The sequence below is a fragment of the Palaemon carinicauda genome, chromosome 30 (assembly GCF_036898095.1).
Source record: "Palaemon carinicauda isolate YSFRI2023 chromosome 30, ASM3689809v2, whole genome shotgun sequence".
NCBI lineage: Eukaryota > Metazoa > Arthropoda > Malacostraca > Decapoda > Palaemonidae > Palaemon > Palaemon carinicauda.
In genome coordinates this window covers 63,097,610-63,120,123 of record NC_090754.1, presented here as the reverse complement: position 1 = coordinate 63,120,123, position 22,514 = coordinate 63,097,610, and the positions used below count along the sequence as shown (strand labels likewise).

The 22,514-nt window shown below is 43.0% G+C and overlaps 1 protein-coding gene across 2 annotated transcripts in view; it reads left to right on the top strand.

Moving 5' to 3' along the window:
- The window catches only part of LOC137623219 (transferrin-like), a 155,818-nt gene that overhangs the window by 88,977 nt on the left and 44,327 nt on the right, over positions 1-22,514 (top strand). For both annotated transcript variants that reach the window (XM_068353939.1, XM_068353937.1), the window contains exons 9-10: positions 10,465-10,702; positions 21,486-21,640. In XM_068353939.1, coding sequence (XP_068210040.1) covers positions 10,465-10,702; positions 21,486-21,640 — 393 coding nt within the window. The remainder of the gene's footprint in view (positions 1-10,464; positions 10,703-21,485; positions 21,641-22,514) is intronic.

Below are 22,514 nucleotides of genomic sequence, written 5' to 3'. Positions count from 1 at the left end.
CCCCCTCTTAGGGTCATGCTTGAGACCTTAGGAAGGGCTCTGCTCTTCCCAAGTTTGCACTTAGTTGGGTTACTCCTTCCTCCCTGCAACTAGCGATGTGTCTTTCCAGGCCTCCCTAGCCTAGGAGAAGGGTTCTCCTAATCTAGGTTAGGTTCTGGGGGCGAGATTCTGTTTTATTATAGTTCAGGACAGTACATCAGTGCTGTACCTGATCTGAGCTACCTATCCTAGGTTAGGGAGCGTTCTCCCTTGCCTTGGTGGCCTCTCTCATACAGTCTCCCCACCTTAGAAAGACCCCTACTCCCCTCCCCACTCTATCCCTTTGTGTAGGCCTGCCTACACACCCCTGTCTGCTGTCCTACAACTCCTCCCTTGGGTGGAGTGATAGGGCTAGCCTTGTTCTTCTGCTGAGCTGGCCGCTCTGGTACACTTCCCCTTCATAGTGTTCTATGGGGGTGGTTGCCGGCGGAGGATTCCCCCTCTTTGAGTGCTTTCTATCCCTCCCTTGGGTTACCTTAGGCTCCCTGCCGCCTGCCGGCCCACTGCTGCTGAATGATAGGTGTATCTACTCCTATCATGAGTGCATTCCCTCCGGAGGGAAGCCGGCGGGGTATAGGACATTACCCCTCCCTTCCCTCCTTATCTTTCTCTCTCTCTATTATGGTGCCGGTCCCTTGCCGCCTCTACTGCCGGCGACAGCCGCCACTACCTCAGGTGACCTCTATTCATAAGATACCCCCTCTAAGGCGTCAGCCTGCCGCCTGCCGGAGGCTCCCGCCTTCCGCCGGCGTACCACCGACGTCCTCCCTCATACATTTCTCCAGGATTACCTGGCGACAGCCGGCCGACTGCCGGAGGCTGCCACCCCCTTACCTGCTGGCATTGATTGCCGGCATCCCAGGTGTCCGCCCTACATATTATATATTATGAGTTGAACTAAGGTTCACCATCCGTCAACCGCCGGCTGCCGGCGACCCGCCGCTGTGTCGGCGGTCGCCTCTGTGGTGTTTTCCATCTTGTTTGTCCAGTGTGTCGTCCTTGATGTTTTTCACCTTACAGGACCGGTCTCCGGCGTTCCGTCGGTCTGCCGGCGCCACCTAATGAGGCGGTAATGGTCATGCACCCCTTTTACGGCTGCCGGCACCACGCCGACAGTCAATCTGATGCAGCCAGATAGCCTGCCACCTCCATATAGGTATCATTATACCATCTGATAAAGTGGCTGTGCTGTATGGTTGCACAGTACAACATTTCCAGCATACTCTGTGCATCTCAGTGCAGTCTCTTGCCGGAACCTAGATATTACTGGGGTTTATCCTATTTTCCCCTCTCCCCCACTAGGCTGTGAGCGATCTCAGATCCTTTTATACTCTGCGGACAATTCCTATAAGGAAGCCTAGCTTGGCTCATCCATACGGATTCTCCCTCCTTTAGAACCCTCGGGTCCTAAGGAATTGTCTACAGAAAAGGTTACGGTAACCGGCTGGACGGGATTCACAAGTATGTGTCTAACCTACTTTCTTTCCCGCTCATCTATCCTGAGCATATAAATTATATTCTAATATTATAGATTAAGTTATTCTTAAGCCTAGAGTAATGTAAGTCATATTATGCCTTCCATGTACTCATGATCTCTTTCTTTTACAGGAGGAGTATATGAAGTGTGAGAGCTCCTTCTGCAGAGTTAAACGCCTAGACTTCTACGGGCACAAGGCGTGCCGGACCCATGCCACTTGCGTCGCCAAGAAAGGCGACCTGAAATACTGGGATCCGCAGAACTGTCTGATCTGCAAAGGTCTCCTGGAAAAGGCGTTCAAGACTCCTCTTACCACCGAGGAACGGGACAACGCTAGAGAGAAACTGCGCAGATGGGTGCGTGGTTTCCAGAAGAACGCTTCTGGACCTTATCTTCTAAATGAAGACATGAGGGCCCTGCTTTTCCCAAAAGCCTCCAAGGACGCTGTGATCCCTCAAGATCAAATCCCAACCGTCCAGTTGGTGTTTACACCCGACATCGTAATGGAACAGTCCCTACGCACATGCCACCTTGACTCCGAAGAGGTGGAACGTATGTCGGAGATCTCCGAAGGAACGGAGAAAACCCTCATGGGCGAGGAACTCGACTATGAAGAGGACCGTGTGGAATACCACGATTCAGAGAACGAGGCCGACCCAACTCCCACGGTAACCCCAGTGGTACCCGAGGAACCCGTTCCCTCGACTTCCGCCGCCTTGGATCCACTCCCAGCGGCCACTCAAGAGGTCTTCAAGATGCTAGAAGCCCTCGTGGAAAAGAAACTGAGAGAGTCTCAGGAGCAGTTCCGGACGACTCTCATCGGCTTCAAGCAACCGAAAAGAATTTCTGTTAAGGACCTCCCTTCCTGCTCGGAATCTAACCCTTGGAGATGCGCAGAGCATATGCCAATCACAACTGGCAAAATTTTCATTAGTGAAAAGATCGGTTCTGTTCTCCTGGAAGAAGTGGAGTTCTTCCCGAACTTCGAGGCTTATCCGGACTGTTACGTCCGACTCAGGTCCGAACCAGCCTCAAAAGAAGAGACCGAACCTAAAGAAGTGATCGTGTTCGATCTTGCAAAGGCCCAAGCTATGCTGGCTCATGCAGTGAAGAGTCGGGGTTTCACCAACTCCAAGATGCCAGCACTGAGCAAAAAGCATCCAACCTTTGTTGCTCCAGCTACTGCGACCTTCCCCTTCGTTGAAAAGGCCTTCCAAGCGGTCATGAAGGCTGTGGAGGAAGGGAAGCCTTGCCCTGCACTCTTCCCCCGGATGACAGGTACTGGAAAGACATCCAGCTTACCTTTACGGTTGGGAAACTTGAACCTGATGTAGCTTGTCGTCAGTTCAACGAGGACCTCCCACAACTGAACGACCATCTCCTTCGTCGGGAACAAGATACTAAGGAGAGACTCCCTGCTTCGCTGTCGCATCAGGTACAGCTAGAAGTCATGGCCGGGGACACCAGAGTCCCAGACTTTTACATGGTCCTTGCAAAGTCACACCTTGCTACCGTGACCAAGGATCTCTACAGCTTCGCTAGGGCTCGCAGAGCCTGTAGAGAATTCATGTTTGCCAATCCAACGGTGAAACACGAACCCCGCAGACTGATTTCCTCCAACATCTGGGGCAAACATCTCTTCCCTTCTACCGTGGTGAAAGAGATAGTGGACAAAGCCGCCACGGAGAATCGGAACCTTCTCCACAAGTGGGGCATGTCTCGAAAGAGGAAGTCCTCTCAGGACGAAGGACCTCAACCTAAGAGGAAATCCTTGAAGCCTAAACCCCAGCAACGTCAACCAAGACGTCAGTTTCCGGCTCCCGATACTCCCCAAGTGGTCGCACAACCACAGCAGACCTTTCAACTAGTCCCCCAACCAACGGTGTTGCAGTCACAGGTCTTCACCCCTGCTTATGAGCAGCATTCCACTACTTTTCGTCCCAGAGGTAAAGGCTCTGGCAGAGGCTCCGGCAGAGATTCTTCTCGCCGTCCCTCCAGAGGCAGAGGAGGAAGGGGAGCTAGCGGCCGAGGTGGCAACCCCTTGGGAAACCAGAAGCAATGAAGTGCTTCCGGTGGGAGGAAGACTCCGCCAATTCCAGGACTGTTGGACCTTCGATCCTTGAGCTCACAGCATCATCAGGAAAGGACAGGGCTGGAGCTGGACTCAACCACCCCCATCCTTCCAGCAATTCTTCCAACAGTCAACCCCCTTCCTGGAAGAATATGTCCTGGAACTCTTGAACAAGAAGGTGATCAAGAGGGTAAAGTCAACCAGGTTCCAAGGGAGAGACTTTTGTGTTCCCAAGAAAGACTCAGACAAACTCAGAGTCATTCTAGACTTGTCCCCTCTCAACAAGTTCATTGTGAACAACAAATTCAAGATGCTGACTCTGCAACAAATAAGGGCCCTTCTGCCTCACAAGGCCTACACGGTCTCTATAGACCTGGCGGATGCCTACTGGTACATTCCAATGAATCACTACGCTTCCTCCTACCTAGGATTTCGACTCCAAAGGAAAAGTTATGCCTTCAGGGCCATGCCCTTTGGGCTCAATGTGGCTCCACGAATCTTCACCAAGCTGGCAGACACAATCGTCCAACAGCTACGTCTTCAGGGCGTCCAAGTGATGGCCAACCTAGACGACTGGCTAATCTGGTAGACATCGCCCGAAGATTGTCTGAGAGCCTGCAACAAAGTCGCCCAGTTCCTAGAGCATCTGGGTTTCAAGAAAATGCCGAGAAATCTCACCTCACTCCAGCTTAGAAGTTTCAATGGTTGGGAATCCATTGGGACCTTCAGTCACACCGCCTTTCCATTCCACCAAAGAAAAGGAAGGAAATAGCAGGGTCTGTCAGAAGGCTTCTAAAATCCAAACGGATCTCAAGACGCCAAGAGGAACAAGTTCTCGGCTCTCTACAGTTCACCTCAGTGACAAACTCAGTGCTTCGCGCACAGCTAAAGGATGCATCGGGAGTCTGGAGACGATTCGCATCCATCGCTCGAAGAGACCTCAAGAGATGGCTTCCAAACAGACTTCACTCACTTCTAAAGCCGTGGTCGGAAGCAAAGGCCCTGAAAAGGTCCATCCCTCTTCAACACCCGCCTCCATCAATCAACATCCACACGGACGCTTCACTGGAGGGTTTGGGAGGTCACTCCCACCAACAACAGGTTCAAGGAACATGGTCTCCCCTATTCAAGACGTTTCACATCAACATCTTGGAGGCCATGGCGGTTCTTCTCACCCTGAAGAAACTCTCCCCGCCTCCCTCGATACACATCCGTCTGACTCTGGACAACTCGGTGGAAGACAGATGTCTCAATCGTCAGGGCTCGAGATCGCCCCAGATAAATCAGGTGCTTCTACCTATCTTCCGTCTGGCATACAGGAAGAAATGGCACCTGTCTGCAGTTCACCTACAAGGATTCCGCAACGTGACAGCGGACGCTCTATCAAGGACAAGCCCAATAGAGTCGGAATGGTCTCTAGACGCAAGATCATTCTCCTTCATCTCTCACCAAGTCCCAGAACTTCAGATCGCTCTCTTCGCAACGAGCGACAACAATCAACTTCCTCGATATGTGGCCCCGTACGAGGACCCTAAGGCAGAAGCGGTGGACGCCATGTCCCTGGATTGGAACAGATGGTCCAAGATCTACCTGTTCCCTCCACCCAACCTTCAGCTGAAAGTCCTCTCCAAAATGAGAACCTTCAAAGGGACAGCGGCCCTAGTGGCTCCCAAGTGGCCCCGGAGCAGTTGGTACCCCCTAGTCCTGGAGCTGCAGCCCACGCTGATCCCCCTACCGGGCCCAGTCCTCTCTCAACAAGTACAGAAGTCGACTGTCTTCGCTTCATCACTGAAAGTCAAGGACCTTCATCTCATGATTTTCTCTCCTTAGCCGTAAAGAAAAGGTTGGGTATCTCGAAGAAAAGCTTAGACTTCCTCGAGGAGTACAAAACAGAGTCTACCAGAAGGCAGTACGAATTTTCCTGGAAAAAGTGGGTTTCCTTCGTCAAGACGAAAAATCCTACGGAGATCACCATTGATTTTTGCATGTACTTCTTCATTCACCTTCATGGACAAGGATTAGTGGCCAACACGATTTCCACTTGTAAATCGGCCTTGCCTAGACCACTCCTATACGCCTTCCAGATTGATCTGTCCAGTGACATCCTCAATAAACTGCCAAAGGCATGCGCTAGACTACGCCCAGCACCTCCACCAAACCTATCTCCTGGTCCCTGGATAAGGTGCTCCATTTTGCTTCTAGCCTGAACAACGATTCGTGCCCTCTGAAAGACCTGACTCAAAAAGTTATTTTCCTTTTTGCTCTCGCCTCGGTAGCCCGAGTCCGTGAAATAGTGGCATTATCAAGAGAAGAGGGTCATATCCAATTCACCGATACGGGAGATTTTACCCTTTTCCCCGACCCAACGTTTCTCGCAAAGAATGAACTACCCACCAAGAGATGGGGCCCCTGGAGAATCTGCCCCCTGAAGGAAGATTTCTCTCTATGCCCAGTGGAGAGTCTTAAGGTCTATCTTCAGAGAACTTCAGACTTCGGTGGAGGACAACTCTTCAAAGGAGAAACCTCGGGTAGCGACCTGTCACTGAAACAACTGAGAGCGAAAATCACCTACTTCATTTGCAGAGCGGATCCTGACAGTACACCTGCAGATCTCGATCCTAGGAAAGTCGTCTCTTCTCTTAACTTTTTTTCAGAATATGGATTTCGAAAGCCTCAAGAACTTTACAGGCTGGAAATCATCGCGTGTGTTCTTCAAACACTACGCAAAACAGGTGCACGAAGTGAAACATTTCGTGGTAGCTGCAGGTAGTGTAATGAAACCTGCTGCTTAAATCTGCATAGAACAGTGAGTTATTTGGGACTCTAACTCTACGAGTGCCTGTGTTGACCCTATCGTGATACATAGTGATTTAATGGACACTTAGTGTTTCTAATAGACTATTCTTTATCAAGGTGAAATGTCATAGAAATTTTACACGTGTGCCACATGCTCTCGAGCATGGAGTGTTTTTTGGACTATAAAAAGACTGGCGTTCCCCTGGGAACTTGTGTTTCTAAAAAAGCAAAATTTTCTTTTCAGACTCAAGATCACCGTCTTTAATTTTCTATGTACATTACTCATTATTATTATAAATAAGTTCTATGATCATTATTGTAATTACTTCTATAATGACTTGCAATCTTAGAAATAAAATGTCTATTTTATTTACCATGTGCGTCTCCTTTCGCTCCTATTCCTTATTAAGAAATATACGATTGTTATAGTTTCATTTACCCCTTTCCTATCTGATTACAAGAATAATATAAGTATTTATATTATATACTCACCTATGTCTTGATAATATTCCTACTCGAATATTAACCTTTGATCTGTCTCTGAGACCTGCATGATCTCTCCACCAGGTGAGTAGTTCTTCACCGATCACCTCGAGATATTCCTCTTGTCCACCAGGACTTCCCCTCCAGGGGGGGGGGGGGGGGGGGGGGGCAGGAAGCCAGTTCGTCGTAGAATCTCTGGTAAGGACAATTACTAAAATTGTCATAGTCTTTACGGTCTCCAGACCATAGGAATATTGCTCGAAGCCCTAGGCACTTGGATTAAGGGAAAAAATCCACGATACATTAATTCTCTGGTACAATTCCATCAGGACGACATGGCTTGAGCCCAAAAAACGAAATCTATTTTTGGGTGAGATAGCCATGACGTCCTGATGGACCCTCCCGTCTATTCTAGTTCAGCCTTTCAGACCCCTCCCTGACCTACCGTATCGCGGAGATTGGCAGGAGCTGAGCTCAGGATGAAGACGGTCGTGACATCATTTAACAATGGCGCCCGTTTGTTTACGTCTCGAGTACCAAAATTAGCCACAAATGAGAGTAACTTTGGAACGGCTCCTCAGTTACTCAGCCACCTTCCCATATCGAAGCGTTAACTCTATATGGGGTGCAGATAGCTATGTGGTGTGCTAATACATGCGTCCCCTGCTGATATACGATATCCTAGAGGGAAACCTTTAGGGTACTCGCACCAGAAGTTAGAATTCTGTAATAACCTTAAGTTTAATTCTCTGGGAATATCCACTGTAGTTAAATATACCCTAGGAAGCTACTGAAGGAACCTTCCATCAGGATGACATGGCTATCTCACCCAAAAATAGATTTTTCGCTTCGCTCAAAATCCGTTTTTCTGGGTCGACCTGTGACGCCCGGTGAAAAGGATCCTTCTTCACACTTATCTGATATAAATACTTCCAAAAGGGTCCTACTTTCAAAAGGGTCCTTCTTCACACTTTTCTGATATAAATACCTCCAAAAGGGTCTTTCTTCACACTTTTCTGATGTAAATATTTCCAAATATACCAGAGAAAGTTAAAAGCATGGAATGCAGAGGTTACTACCCTCGCGCGAGCACCCTGAGGGCGTCGTGTATAAAGCAGGGGGGGTGTGAAAACCACTATTCACAGGCTGTCTTCCATTTAGCTAATTCCTTCGTCAAAAGGGATGGGCCGCTACAGAGGCACTAGCTACATTACCTGAACCACACCACCGACGCCCGACAAGAGCGCCATCTGAACAACATCCTTCTGTATTGAACACGATGGCTTGGAAAGGAAAGGGAGGGGTAAGAACAAGGGAAGGGTTTCACCAGGCGTCAAAGGAATCTACCAAGAAATAGATTTTTCCTTTGTCAAAATCCCTTTTCTGGGTCGACCTGTGATGCCCGGTGAAAATGTACCAGAGAATGCCTTCCAAGCCCTAACTCATTTTTTACACCCGTTCTCACCCTCACCACTTGGTTCCTAACCCTATCTACTCGAAATACACCAGCCATACTCCTCAGACACTTCATCTCAAACACATTCAATTTCTGTCTCTCCATCACTTTCATTCCCCACAACTCCGATCCATATATCACAGTTGGTACAATCACTTTCTCATATAGAACTCTCTTTACATTCATGCCCAACCCTCTATTTTTTACTACTCCCTTAACTGCCCCCAACACTTTGCAACCTTCATTGACTCTCTGATGTACATCTGCTTCCACTCCACCATTTGCTGCAACAACAGACCCTAAGTACTTAAACTGATCCACCTCCTCAAGTAACTCTCCATTCAACATGACATTCAACCTTGCACCACCTTCCCTTCTCGTACATCTCATAACCTTACTCTTACCCACATTAACTCTCAACTTCCTTCTCTCACACACCCTTCCAAATTCTGTCACTAGTCGGTCAAGCTTCTCTTCTGTGTCTGCTACCAGTACAGTATCATCCGCAAACAACAACTGATTTACCACCCATTCATGATCATTCTCGCCTACCAGTTTTAATCCTCGTCCAAGCACTCGAGCATTCACACCTCTCACCACTCCATCAACATACAAGTTAAACAACCACGGCGACATCACACATCCCTGTCTCAGCCCCACTCTCACCGGAAACCAATCACTCACTTCATTTCCTATTCTAACACATGCTTTACTACCTTTGTAGAAACTTTTTACTGCTTGCAACAACCTTCCACCAACTCCATATAACCTCATCACATTCCACATTGCTTCCCTATCAACTCTATATCATGTGCTTTCTCCAGATCCATAAACGCAACATACACCTCCTTACTTTTTTCTAAATATTTCTCGCATATCTGCCTAACTGTAAAAATCTTGATTCATACAGTCATGGAAGTACAAAATTTCTGGATTCTGACCTGATCGAAAGTAATATAGCACCATTGAACTGAAGGTCTTAAATGTTAGTTCTTTCCCATGTTGCAGTACTACTGTATATTGCTTAAAGACAGTTTAACAAAACAATATAGATGTTCTTTTTGTCTAAAACTGCATCGCTGTGTTCTCCAATTTCTTTTCTCCAAGCCATTTTTTATCTCCCGTTTAAGAAAAAATCCTTTTTGAGTTCATTATAAGAGAGAGAGTAAATATCCATGTGGTCTTGTTAAACTGTTATTTATAATCTATACAGTATCATGTATAAAGATGTCATTATGCTTGTTTAACATCCCATAAGTTTTTAGTTTATAGGAACCATAAAAGCAAGGATGCTATTATCATTATCAATAATAAGCAATTCTAAAATTGTAGGCTAATGTGATTTCCATAGGTATACTGTACAAAATTAGAAAAGTTTCAATTTTCTTCCGTTGCATCACAATACTTTTTTGGGCTCGAGCCATGTCGTCCTGATGGAAGTTCCTTTCGGCAGCTTTCTGCTGTATGATATTTCTGTGAGTGATATTTGAAAATGAGAATGGATACCAGTGTTACCTGGGAGTTTACCGATTCTACCATGCAGTACTAGAATATGGTATAAAATCATGTCTTCAATACCACTGATGTTTTGTGACTGACATCATGATTTTCATCATTTTTTTTTTTTTTATATATATATATATATATATATATATATATATATATATATATATATATATATATATATATATATATATATATATATATATATATATATATATATATATATATATATATATATATATATATATATTTATATAGAAACAGTATTGATCTGTATCATTATTTTGCCTATATCATATTTGCTATATTAGATGCAGTAAAATATTTTCCTTTGTATTAATTGCAGTAGTGTATAATGTTAATGATTTTCACTGTATTCCATACAATTTTGGTAATATAATTTTGTTTTGCAGATAATGTATTCTGTTATCAAGCTTTATCCTTTTGTATAGGGCTGGTTTATACTTTAAATGAACACATCAAATAAATGATTTTATATTTTTTAGATATAAACAATTGTCCTAAATAAGTATACAAATTTAGTTGTCCCCTTTACACCTGAAAAATATAATACTCTTTATGAAAGCATCCCATATACTAACCATTTTCACCATTAAAAAATTTACTTTTCCTTTACAGCCAGATATGACAGAACTATCGAGCGTCTAGGTTGCCCAGAAGAACCAGTGAAACTTTGTATATCATCTCGCAGTGAATATGATAAATGTGGTGCAATGAAGCATGTTTTCAAGTCTCGTAGGATTCGGCCACATCTTGAGTGTGTTAATCCATCCAATGATAGCTGCCTTCCAGTGCTTGCTCAAGGAAGAGCACAAATAGCTGTGCTAGACCAAGGAGATGTTTACAAGGGACACCTGTAAGACTTGTTTACCTCTAAAACTTGCCAAATTGACTTCAAAAAAAATTTTGTTTTGTTATTGTAGTTATTAATCTCTAAATTTGAATTTAAAATTTTCTTACTACATTTCAGTACATATGCACTTAACATCCTATGGATGTTGTACTGTGTAAAATAGTTTTGTAGACTTAACGTAGCTAACTAGATTAAATTAGACTTCAGAGCAGAGATTTAGCTAATCATTCATGATAATTATAGGTGGCCTTTTAAAGATAATTTCTTTAAAATTCTGCTGTTATTCAGCAGCTTTAGATTGTACATCATGTGTAGCTTTTTCTGATGGTTTTACTTTAAAAATGTCTTTTGGTTTAAAATAAAATCTCATTGCTTATGTAGAAAGTTAAGCATTTAATCCATCATTTTTATTATTTAATAGTTCATCCATTCTTCAATAATAGCAAAAATAAACAATAATATTAACGCTAAATAGTCAATTGAAAGAAACAAAAATTTTCAACCAAAATGAAATTTAAAAGTAGAATGAAATTTAAAAGTAGAATCATCATAAGTAGTTCATCATTATAAAGCAAGTGTTACATCAGAACATGGAAGTATCGTAGCCTTTCAAATAGGAGTGGCTTTTCAAGGGGACATCTCTTTAGAATTTTTCTTTATGAGTTTAAGCTTTAAATAAATTTTTCTCTACGATTTCCTGTCATATGCACTCGTTCTGAATTCTTGTTAGGTCTAGGTCTTACTCTGCTCTACGTAATATTGCTTTCTGGCTAACTGTTCCTTCCCATCTGCAGTTTAAGACATCTCAAGCATTGAGACAAGTCTATTTTCAGGCTATTAGATGCCGCAACTCTCTACAACTTCCTTGACTGCATAAAGTATGATGTAGGCTTATGAATGCATGGTTTTTGCTTTATTTCGTAATGGGACACTATTCACCCCTTTAAATTTTGGGGAGTTAACAAAATTGTTGGGTTTTAGCCTAAGTTTCCAAAATTGTTGGGTTATAGCCCAACGACTGTTTTAGGATATATTATATATTTTATTTATTTACTAAGTTAATTTTGCACTAAATAAAAGGGATTTTGACGAAGGAAAAATCTATTTCTGGGGAGAGACCTGTGACGCCCGGTGAAAAGTCCTTCTTTCTACCTTTTCTGATATAAATCTTCCAAATATACCAGAGAAAAATAAAAGCATGGAATGCAGAGGTTACTACCCTCGTGTGAGCACCTCGTGAATGTCGTGTATACATCAGGGACGTGTGAAAACCACTATTCACAGGCTGTCTTCCAATTAGATAACGCCTTCATCAAAGGGAAGGGCCATAACAAAGACCCCAGAAACCACACTTGTACCACGCCACCGTCACCCACACGAATGCCTTGTAGGTCATCCTTCTGCAAGAACATATGGCTTGGCAAGGAAAGGGTGGGTCCGTACAAAAATAACCAGGAAGGGTTTCACCGGGCGTCACAGGTCTCTCCCCAGAAATAGATTTTTCCTTCGTCAAAATCCCTTTTCTAAGTCGACCTGTGACGGCCGGTGAAAATGTACCAGAGAATGCCTTCCAAGCCCAATAAAGTAATAACATAATGAGGAGAATACAATCACCATGTACGACAATAATATGATATAATAATATAAGAATCGTCCAATTACCAACTAGCCAAATGACATAGGGAACGTAAGGCTAAATAACTATGACGACAAGGAATCAACTGAGTGTCGAATCGCAAAGGCATCAAACCTTACATGTCTAAGCATATCTAAACATTAAAGGAACGGTAACTACAATAACAGTTAAACCATAGGAATTAAACATGGCAAATATCATAGGGCTAACGAACTACCCAGGAGAGTGGCGACGTGGTGTGAGTGGCGGGTAGGAGGGAGAAGAGAAGAGATGGAAGAAAGGAAGAAGTAGAGATTAATGGGGAGGGATAAGGCTCCCCGCTGCCATCGTCGGGTATTTAATAGCCTGTAAGATCTTTAGATAGTGGTGTTTGATAACCATTGGTGATTTCCAACCCGTATATTTTTTAAAATCGTCAAAGTCCCTGTTCTGGAAGTAATTGATGGAGGTATCTACTGTCCGTATATCATGAGCCTGGGGAAATGATTCCGGATTAGTATGTTTAAAGAAGTAGAGGATTTGTTGCCTGATACCGTGAATGGAAATAGTACCTCCTTGTTCCCTGATAACCAAGGGGCCAGACAAGCGGGTGGCAGTTCTAGCTAAAAAGGCCTTGAGAGTAGTGACTGGACACAGAGAAAAGATCCTGGGGAAGAAGAATAATCTTCCAAGGGGAGCACCTATTTTGCGGATCCTCATTTTTTAGCTAGGAAAGCTTTGTCTGGAGAAAGGAGTACTTCGGTTGAAGGGAGGAAATCTAAGTTTTCTTGGTTTCGTGAGAGAGCTGCTAGTTCTGATATTCCATCATCTGAGGCCAAAGCCGTTAGAAATAAAGTCTTCCTAAGAAGAGTAATATAAAAGCAGGATTCATTGTCCGTGTCTGTCGCAAGTTTGAGGACACCGTTCAGAGACCCAGAGTCCTTTTATGGCCGAACTGAAGGTCGAAGCTTGGCACATGTTTTTGGAATAGATGAGAAATAGGAATCAGCTGGGTTAATGTTAAACCCAACAAGGAAGATCTTCAAAGCTGACTTGATGGTGGTTAAAGTGCTAACTGTTAGGCCTTTGCCAAATAGGAACCTCAAGAAAGAGATGGCTATATTCGGAGACATAAGAGTATGGTCTGAACTCTTAGGGAATCTGCTAGTTGTTAACGGCCGAATCATATTGGCGAATTGTTGAGTCCCTTTTGTCTGATTCGATGAAGAAATCGTTTTCCGGTTCAATGTTCGCATCTCTACGAGCTGCAAACTTCCTGTAGTCCACAAAGTTAGAGTTTTGGCTATCCTTGAGTAATTTGACACAGTGAGTTTGGATTACTAGGGTCAGTTTGGGGAACAGGATCCGGAAGGGACGGAGTTTCAACTCGAGGAGGAGAGGAAACCAACTGTTCTTGGCCAGTGAGGTGGTACTAAAGCCACTGCCCCCCGGAAGGAGCGTAGTTTGTGTAACAGTTTCATTAGAAGATTCACTGGGGGAAATAGGTAAATCTTCTTCTAATGGTTCCAATCCCGGGATAATGTGTCCATGGCATAAGTCTGAGGGTTCAGGGTTGGGGTCACATAACAAGGAAGTTTGTGATTCATCTGAGTTGCGAATAGATCTACCTGGAGGCCCGGAACCAGCCTGAGTATCCACCGGAATGAAATTCTGTCTAGAGACCATTCTGACTCCAGTGGTTTCGTCCTGGCTAGTGAGTCCGCTCTCACATTCTGGACTCCCGCTAGATGAGTTGCTGACAGAAATCAGTTCTTTTCTGTTGCCCAGGCGACGATAGTGACCAGGATCCGATTCAGGTTGGGTGACTTGGATCCTCCCCTATTGACGCAGTGTACTACGTCTGTGCTGTCTGACACTACTCTGACCTTGGAGGAGAGTGTCTCTTCAGGGTCAAGAACACTGCCATGGCTTCGAGAACATTGATATGGGACTGTTTCATGGCGGGTGACCAAGAGCCCTGAAACATCTGATGTTGGGAGTAATCCCCCCATCCACTTAGAGGCGCGGCTGTATGGAATGTCACTTGTGGAGGTGGGAATTGTAGAGGAACCGATTTGGAGAGGTTCTTCGGTTCGGACCATGGGCGTAGTCTCATTTTCAAGACAGAGGGGATCTTCAAGACCTTGTCTCTTAAAGGTACTGTAGCTCTCTTTCGCCAAACTCGATTGATGTCTTTGAGTTTGGCTTTTAATAGGAGATCTGTTACTGAAGTGAATTGGAGAAGTCCGATGATACTTTCTAAGGCTCTTCTGGACACCTGTTTGTGTTTGAGAAAATTCTTGATCTTGGAAGCTATTCCTCTTACCTTTTTGGAAGGGAGAGACAACGTGTGCTTCGAAAGGTCCCACTGAATGGCTAACCATTCTAAGTGGCCTGATGATTGCAGGCGAGACTTTTGGAGATTGACCCGAAATCACAGGTTGTCGAGAAATCGAAGTACTTCCTTCGTAGCTCTGTTACCTTCTATGGCCGACCGGGCCCAAATGAGCCAACCGTCCAGATAAGCAATGATCTGTATCTCTTGGTTCCTGAGTTGTTCTAACACTGTCTCTCCCAGTTTCGTGAATATCCTGGGATCAATGTTGAGGCCGAAGGGCATGTCTTGAACGCAAAGGCTTTCCTGCCTAGGCGGAAACCCAGATAAGAAGAGAAGTTTCAAGCTATAGGCACATGATAATAGTCGTTGGTAAGATCGACAGAGGTGGTGACGGCCCCACGGGGAAGTAAGGTCCGTACCTGAGAGATAGTCAACATCTGGAACTTGTCGCAGATAATGTAAGAGTTTAGCTTTGACAAGTCCAGGTCCACTCTCAATGCCGACAAGCCTTTCTTCGGAATTGTGAACAGGCGGCCTTGGAACTTTGGTGATCGGTCCCGTTTGCTTGCTTTCTTCTTGAGTAACTCTGTGGTGCACTCTTTCAGGATGGGAGTGGATTTCTGGGAGAAGGTCACTGGTGGAGGAGGAGGACCTTGTGGCCATTTCCACCTCAAACCTTTAGAGATTATGCTATGAGCCCACGGACCGAAGGTCCAATGGTCTCGAAAGTGGTAAAGTCTCTCCCCTACCGGGACCACCTCATTGTGAGGGAGTGAATCTAGGTCCTTTCCTTCCCCGAGCCCCCTTTTTCCTAGGTCTGCCTCGATGGCGGAACTGTCTTCTACTCCTGTAGCTTCCTCTCTGGTGTCCACGAAAGGAACCTGAGGGTTCGGAGCTAGGGCTGTATGCAGGTGAGGACATCCAAACGGGGTTGGGCTGTGTACCTGGGGAATCAGTGAGGTAGACCACCTGATGAGGGGGATTCGGATGCATAGACGTCGAATCAGAGGAAGACTGTGATGACGAGTGGGTAACTGACTATTGATGGCAGTGACCCCGGTTCGTTTTGTAGAGGGTAACTTTGCTTCTTCTCGAAGAAAGCTTGCTTTTGGTCTTCGACCTTCTTTTTGGCAGTGAGGTCCCGCCTCACCTGCAATTTTGGTTTGCTCTCGTATCATCTTGTAGAACCTTGTTCACCTCCTCCTGAGGGAAGAGGGTTTTTCCCCAGCAGGAGGAAGCTATCAGCCTGCTCGGTTCATGTCTGATAGAGGCCTCAGACAGAATGTATTTCCTACAACTAACCCGAGCAGACCACAAAGCGTGTAGGTCGAATTGGTAGGACAGAGATTGGTTCTTCGTGAATATCCGAAACAAAGTCTCAGTGGGATAAATTGAGGCTAGGGACTCCCCGAGGTGGGGTCCGTCTCTTTAAGAGCTGGCATGGCTGAACCTTCTTTGTCAGCTTGAATAGTAAGACCTGTCAATTTATCCATAATAGGCAAGGTAATAATGAGAGCAGTTGTAGATATGGCGTAGGCCCCATTGTGTGGGGTGAGCTTGGAATTAGCTTACCCCCAGACCGACAACATCCTGGTCCAGACAGATTGGGCCTGCTCTTTAGGAAATATTACCATTACCTTCGGTACCTTGTCTAACCTAACCAAGGCATGCTCTTTCAATCGAATGAATCCGTTGAATGGGAATTCTAGTCCCTGAGAGTAAATTCTAGGCCCTCCAGAGGGTGGACGTCTATGCCATCCAGAGTTATGGTACCATCTATATATGGGACATGTAAGGCAAATTTCAATGTGTTGTTTTTATCGAAGAAAGTTACTTCGATGCGTCTGGGGCTGTAGGGAGAGACATCCGAGTTCCTGAACGGATCAGATTCGCTACCGTATCTATGAGCTCCGTCATAGCTCCTTGGCTTGCCCTAGAATGTGTTGTATCCGCTCTTTAACCCTATCCCTGACTTTTAGCAGTCACGGTTTTATGCAAGGTAATATGAACATCAGGATCCTTTGAGGGACCTAGGCCGGTGACGCAGATAATGGCAAAGCTGAAGGCTCAAAACTCATCACCACCTACCTGTCCGTCCATGGGGTCGACGTCCAACCCTAGAGAGGACACGTCGAGGAGATAGGGTCCGCCAGATGGAGCATTCCTACCAAATCTTGATACCCAAGGGCGGAGAGCCGCTTTTGCAGGCCGGAGAGATTCATCATCATCCTGAAAGTAGTGAGGGGATTAGTGATGAAGGAGAAGACCGTTCTCCTCAATAAGCAATGTATACATAAATCCAGAACAAATTAAATCATCGCCAAAGGATACCAAAAAGAAACAAATTAGAACCAACTTACATCATCGGTCAGGAGTAGGGAGGACACCTCGTAGTAGAGCGTGCATGACTCCGGGAACCATACCATGTAGGCGGACCTTCTGTAAAAGAAAGGAGACACAAGTCTGGATGTTCCTTGAAACTCTGGTTAGTGATCCTATTCACAGGCTGGGATCAACCAAATATCTATAAATAATATATATGTGTATGTATATATTTGTACATGTATATAATACATGTCTATATTTATGCATATATTTAATTATAAATATGTATATATATGGATGAATATCCATACAACATCGTGTTCAAATAGAAATAAATTTCTACTCAGTACTTGGGATCGAACGCTAGCCCTTCTAATGAAAAGCCAGGTCGAAACCAACCATGCCATGAGAGGCCATTTACTGTTCCTTCAGACTCTGGTCAGTGAACAGATGAATCAATATAAATAAATAACACTAACTATGTGTGACTAATATGATTTTCAAAATTGTTAGCTAGATCTACAAACTAATATACTAATATCCAGTAACCACGTAACATGTAACTATAAACCTCATCGGTAAAATAATGTTAGCCCGGTTCTGAACGTCTGAGTGATCTCTGTTGCCACCGGAGATCCGGTGACAAAGGTCCGTCATAGTGAAAACGTGAACATCAGCGGTAAGATAATATTAACCTCAATGCTGAACGTCTGTGTGATATCCGGTTAAGCCGGAGATTCGATGAAAAAGGACCGTAATAATGAAATTGTGATTATTCATGAAAAAGGGTTCGTGTGCATAAGGCCGCAGCCGGATTTCTCCGTTGCACTCCATATATTTGTCTAGTTCCCAACCCAATGAGTATCCATTATAGCAGAGTATAACTCAAGGTGGTGAACGTTCCGAAGAGAACGGAGCTACGGGTGTCAGTATAAAGCGATCCCAAAATAATGACTCGTACACTGACGGATCCTATTAATAATGCTATCTATATTAACAGTAACCACAACAATAAAACGTAAATACCATCAAACGTAATATCATAAACCCGGAGAAGAGGCGGAGGCAGGAATAACTCGTGATCGTATAAAACAGAAAACGGGAAAAACCATCTCTCCTTACCGAGCTTAAGAAAGAAAACGAGAGAAAGGGTAACTCGTAACTGTAGCAACAGAAAACGAGCACTCTATGCTCACGCTCTCATGGTTACATTATAAAGAACCAAGGCACACAATAATATGATAAAAATAATGATAAAATTGTAATAACCAAGAACAAAGAATAACAACGTAACAAATAAATATAAAGATATAGCCTAAAACGAGCACCTTCCTGCGTGTACATAAACAATAACAAAGGCCATATCGTTATTCTTCGTTCGTCCAAATTGGATTTGCTAGCAAAAAAATACCATAGTAAAAACAATAATAAAATAATGATAATAAAAATGGTCATAAATCGTAAGTGATATAACCTAGATGACAGAGTACCAGATAGGCAATATTAACTTGAAAAACTACCGAAGCGAACAAAATTAAAATGGCTGCCGTCACCGAGGAAGGTCAACCCACTTCCAAAATTAAAATCCACATTACTGGAAAGAGAACAAATGCTCAGTACTGAAAAAAACTGTCAAAACAAACTATGGTACTTAACATTGGTAAAGGTGAAGTAGCAGCGTCAGTCATGTTGAATTAACGACAGTCACTTGCGAAAACACCGAGCACAAACAAATTAAGTCTTTGCGGGCAAGTCCAAAACAGAAGGATGACCTAGAAGGCGTTCGTGTGGGTGACGGTGGCGTGGTACAAGTGTGGTTTCTGGGGTCTTTGTTACGGCCCTTCCCTTTGATGAAGGAGTTATCTAATTGGAAGACAGCCTGTGAATAGTGGTTTTCACACGCCCCTAATATATACACGACTTTCACGAGGTGCTCGCGCGAGGGTAGTAACCTCTGCATTCCATGCTTTTATTTTTCTCTGGTATATTTGGAAGATTTATATCAGAAAAGGTAGAAAGAAGGACTTTTCACCGGGCGTCACAGTTCGACCCAGAAATTTAGTTATGGCTCCACGTTGAATCTGAATCGCTTTACTTTTCTGCAATGTATTCAGATATTTTAATGTATATTCTTTCAATTCCTACTTCAGTTTTTAAAAATGTAAGTAAAATTATTGAATAATGCAATAAACGGTTCGTCAAAAATAAGACTGCATTGTAGTGTATTTTGTGATGTTTTGAATATTTTTTATAATGATTCCTGGCGGAAATCCATAGTTATTGAGTTATCGTGGGTCGACTACCAGAACTAAAAAGCTATGGCTTTGCGCTAGGTACTGTCATCAATTACATTCGAAATAACTTAAAATATAGTGTACTTGTTTAATTGTGTTGATAGTTAAATGAGATGTAGAGAACGGCACCTCGTAGTAACGGGGAAGGTTGAGGAAGGAGAAGACTAATTGGTAAGGGACCTCTGGTAGTGGTTTCACACGTACGAGTTGTTATACCGACACCCTATAAGGGTGAGCGAGCTGGGTATATTCCTGGCATTCCATGCAACTTTTTTCTCTGGTATATTTAGCAGTATTTATACCTTAGAAATGGTGCTTTAAAGAGCATTTCACGGAGTGACACAGGTTGAGCCCAGAAATAGATTTTTCCTTCGTCACAATCCCCTTTTAAAGTTTGCGTCCATCAGTCATTGTCATAAACAGTCACTAATAAAAAAAAAAGTTACCGTAATCAAAACAGAGTAATAGTAATGAAGCATTGTCAAAACACTGGATGGACCTTTTGTTTGCCAGGACTTCCGGACACATAGTAAACTGGGGTTTCCATCCTATTTTCTAAAGAGTCGTTCGTAGCAGTGTTCATTGTATTGTATATAACTCCTTACTTATTTTAGCGAATGATTTATTAGTTTTTGCTCTGCCATATGTTTACTTCACTCTCGATTAAACATTATCTCATTGCTCTTATATTATGGCAAGTGGACTATGTTTTTCTACTCACGTTTGCCCCGTGGGCTAGTATTTTGGTGTTGATTATCAGTTATACAAACTTAGCAGTGGTGAACACTTAACAAAGGAGTAAGTTTTAGCTTCACGCTCCAGCATCTGTTTGAACATGGATTTTGCTTCCATTTCCAATAATCAGACTGAATATATCAAACGCACATTTCTATCTAAACCGTTTACAGTATTATTAACCCTTTTACCCCCAAAGGACGTACTGGTACGTTTCACAAAAGCCATCCCTTTACCCCCATGGACGTACCGGTACGTCCTTGCAAAAAAATGCTATAAAAATTATTTTTTTCATATTTTTGATAATTTTTTGAGAAAATTCAGACATTTTCCAAGAGAATGAGACCAACCTGACCTCTCTATGACAAAAATTAAGGCTGTTAGAGCAATTTAAAAGAAATATACACCAAAATGTGCTGGGAAAAAAGTAACCCCTTGGGGGTTAAGGGTTGGAAATTTCCAAAAAGGGTAAAAGGGTTAACATGATAAATAAAATAAGAGCTTTGATTATATTGCATATTCCCACATTGAAAAAAAATAACAAAAAAGTTTAAAATATAAAATGTTGAGCCCTTTATTCTTTTTAAACAAGTAATGTATGGTAGAAGTACCACTTATCAATGTTTTTTCTGAACTACTGGGTAGAAGGAGTCTTCTATGATAGGTGCTATGACGAAAAGAGCAAAACTGATATTTTTTATTGAAATTTGTAACTTCATTAATAGGGGTTTCTGCCAGTAGTATATATTCTAAATATTGTATTTGCAAAGATCTTTTCAATTATGTGAGTTTCAGTCCCCAAAACCTTTTTCACCATTAGCTCTTATATCAGAGGTGTGCCAAAAATTAATAAACCAATAAATATTTTATTATTCTGAGCAACTGTTGTGTCATCCTCTTATAAATAATACACATTTACCATAGCATCCATGTTGCCACTTTGCTAACTACAATTTTCCTTGGCTTCTTCAGTAACCATAAGTAAGCTTTATTTCACTTTTGTTGATTTTTAATCCTCTCTTTTCCAATCCCCTCTACTGATCTCAAAACACTTCTACAGCTTTTTCTTCTGTTTCTAGTATGAACCTCATTTCCAAATAGAAATTTGTAAGGAACCTTACTCTTAGTACTCTATTAGTTTGAGAAACACCCCAAGACACTGAAGGCAGACTCTTGATGGGCACCAACATTTACCTCAAATTTCTCTGTTGCACCTGCTACTGTCTTCATTCTAGTTCTTGTACTATGGTAAAATAATATTACCAATTCACAGTCTTTTTCCAAAGTACCGAGCCTTTGTAATGCCAACTAATAGCTTGCCTTGAAACTCTATAAGTGCTATATTTATAGTACACTTTTTATAGTAAGGAAAATTGTAGTTTATATCATAAGCATAAAGATTTTTGTGTCAGATTTTACTTTCATGAGGTAAGATAACTAGCAGTGGCTGAAGAGTTTCTTATGAACATATGATTCTAGGGAATATGGATTTGTACCAGTTGTCTCCGAGAGGTACGGCCAACTAGATGCCTCCTATTTTGCCGTGGCAGTTGTGAGGGCTAACTCTGGAATCACGTCACTCAGTCAACTTAAAGGCAAGAAGTCTTGCCATACCGGTATTGATAGAACAGCAGGTTAGTGTTCTAATACATTTGCCCCATTCATTGCCGTTAGGATTACACAGCATGCAAATTAAATTCTTTAACATCAATAAAATTGCTTTGTGTCATTACATGCTTGAACACTGGAAATTTTGGAAATAATTTGTATTTCTTCAAAATACAGTATTATTATTATCATTATCATTATTATTATTGTTATTATTATTATTATTATTATTATTATTATTATTATTATTATTATTACTTGCTAAGCTACAACCCTAGTTGGAGCAGGATGCCATAAGCCTCGGGGCTCCAACAGGGAAAATAGCCCAGTGATGAAAGGAAACAAGGATAAATAAAATATTTTAAGAACAGTAATAACATTAAAATAAATATTTCCCTTATAACTATAAAAGCTGTAACAAAACAAGTGGAAGAGAAATAAGATAGAAAAGTGTGCCCAAATGTACCCTCAAGCAAGAGAACTCTACCCTAAGACCGTGAAAGACCATGGTACAGAGGCTATGGCACTACCCAAGACTAGAGAACAATGGTTTGATTTTGAAGTGTCTGTCTCCTAAAAGAGCTGCTTACCATAGCTAAAGAGTCCCTTCTACCCATACCAAGAGGAAAGTGGCCACTGAACAATTACAGCGCAGTAGTTGACCTCTTGAGAAAAGAAGAATTGTTTGGTAATCTCAGTGTTCTTAGGTGTATGAGGACAGAGGAGAATCTGTGAAGAATAGGCCAGACTATTTGGTGTATGTGTAGGCAAAGGGAAAATGAACAGTAACCAGAGAGAAGGATCCAATGTAGCACTGTCTGGCCAGTCAAAAGACCCCATAACTCTCAAGTGGTAGTATCTCAACGGGTGGCTGGTGCCCTGGCTAACCTTTAATAGGAG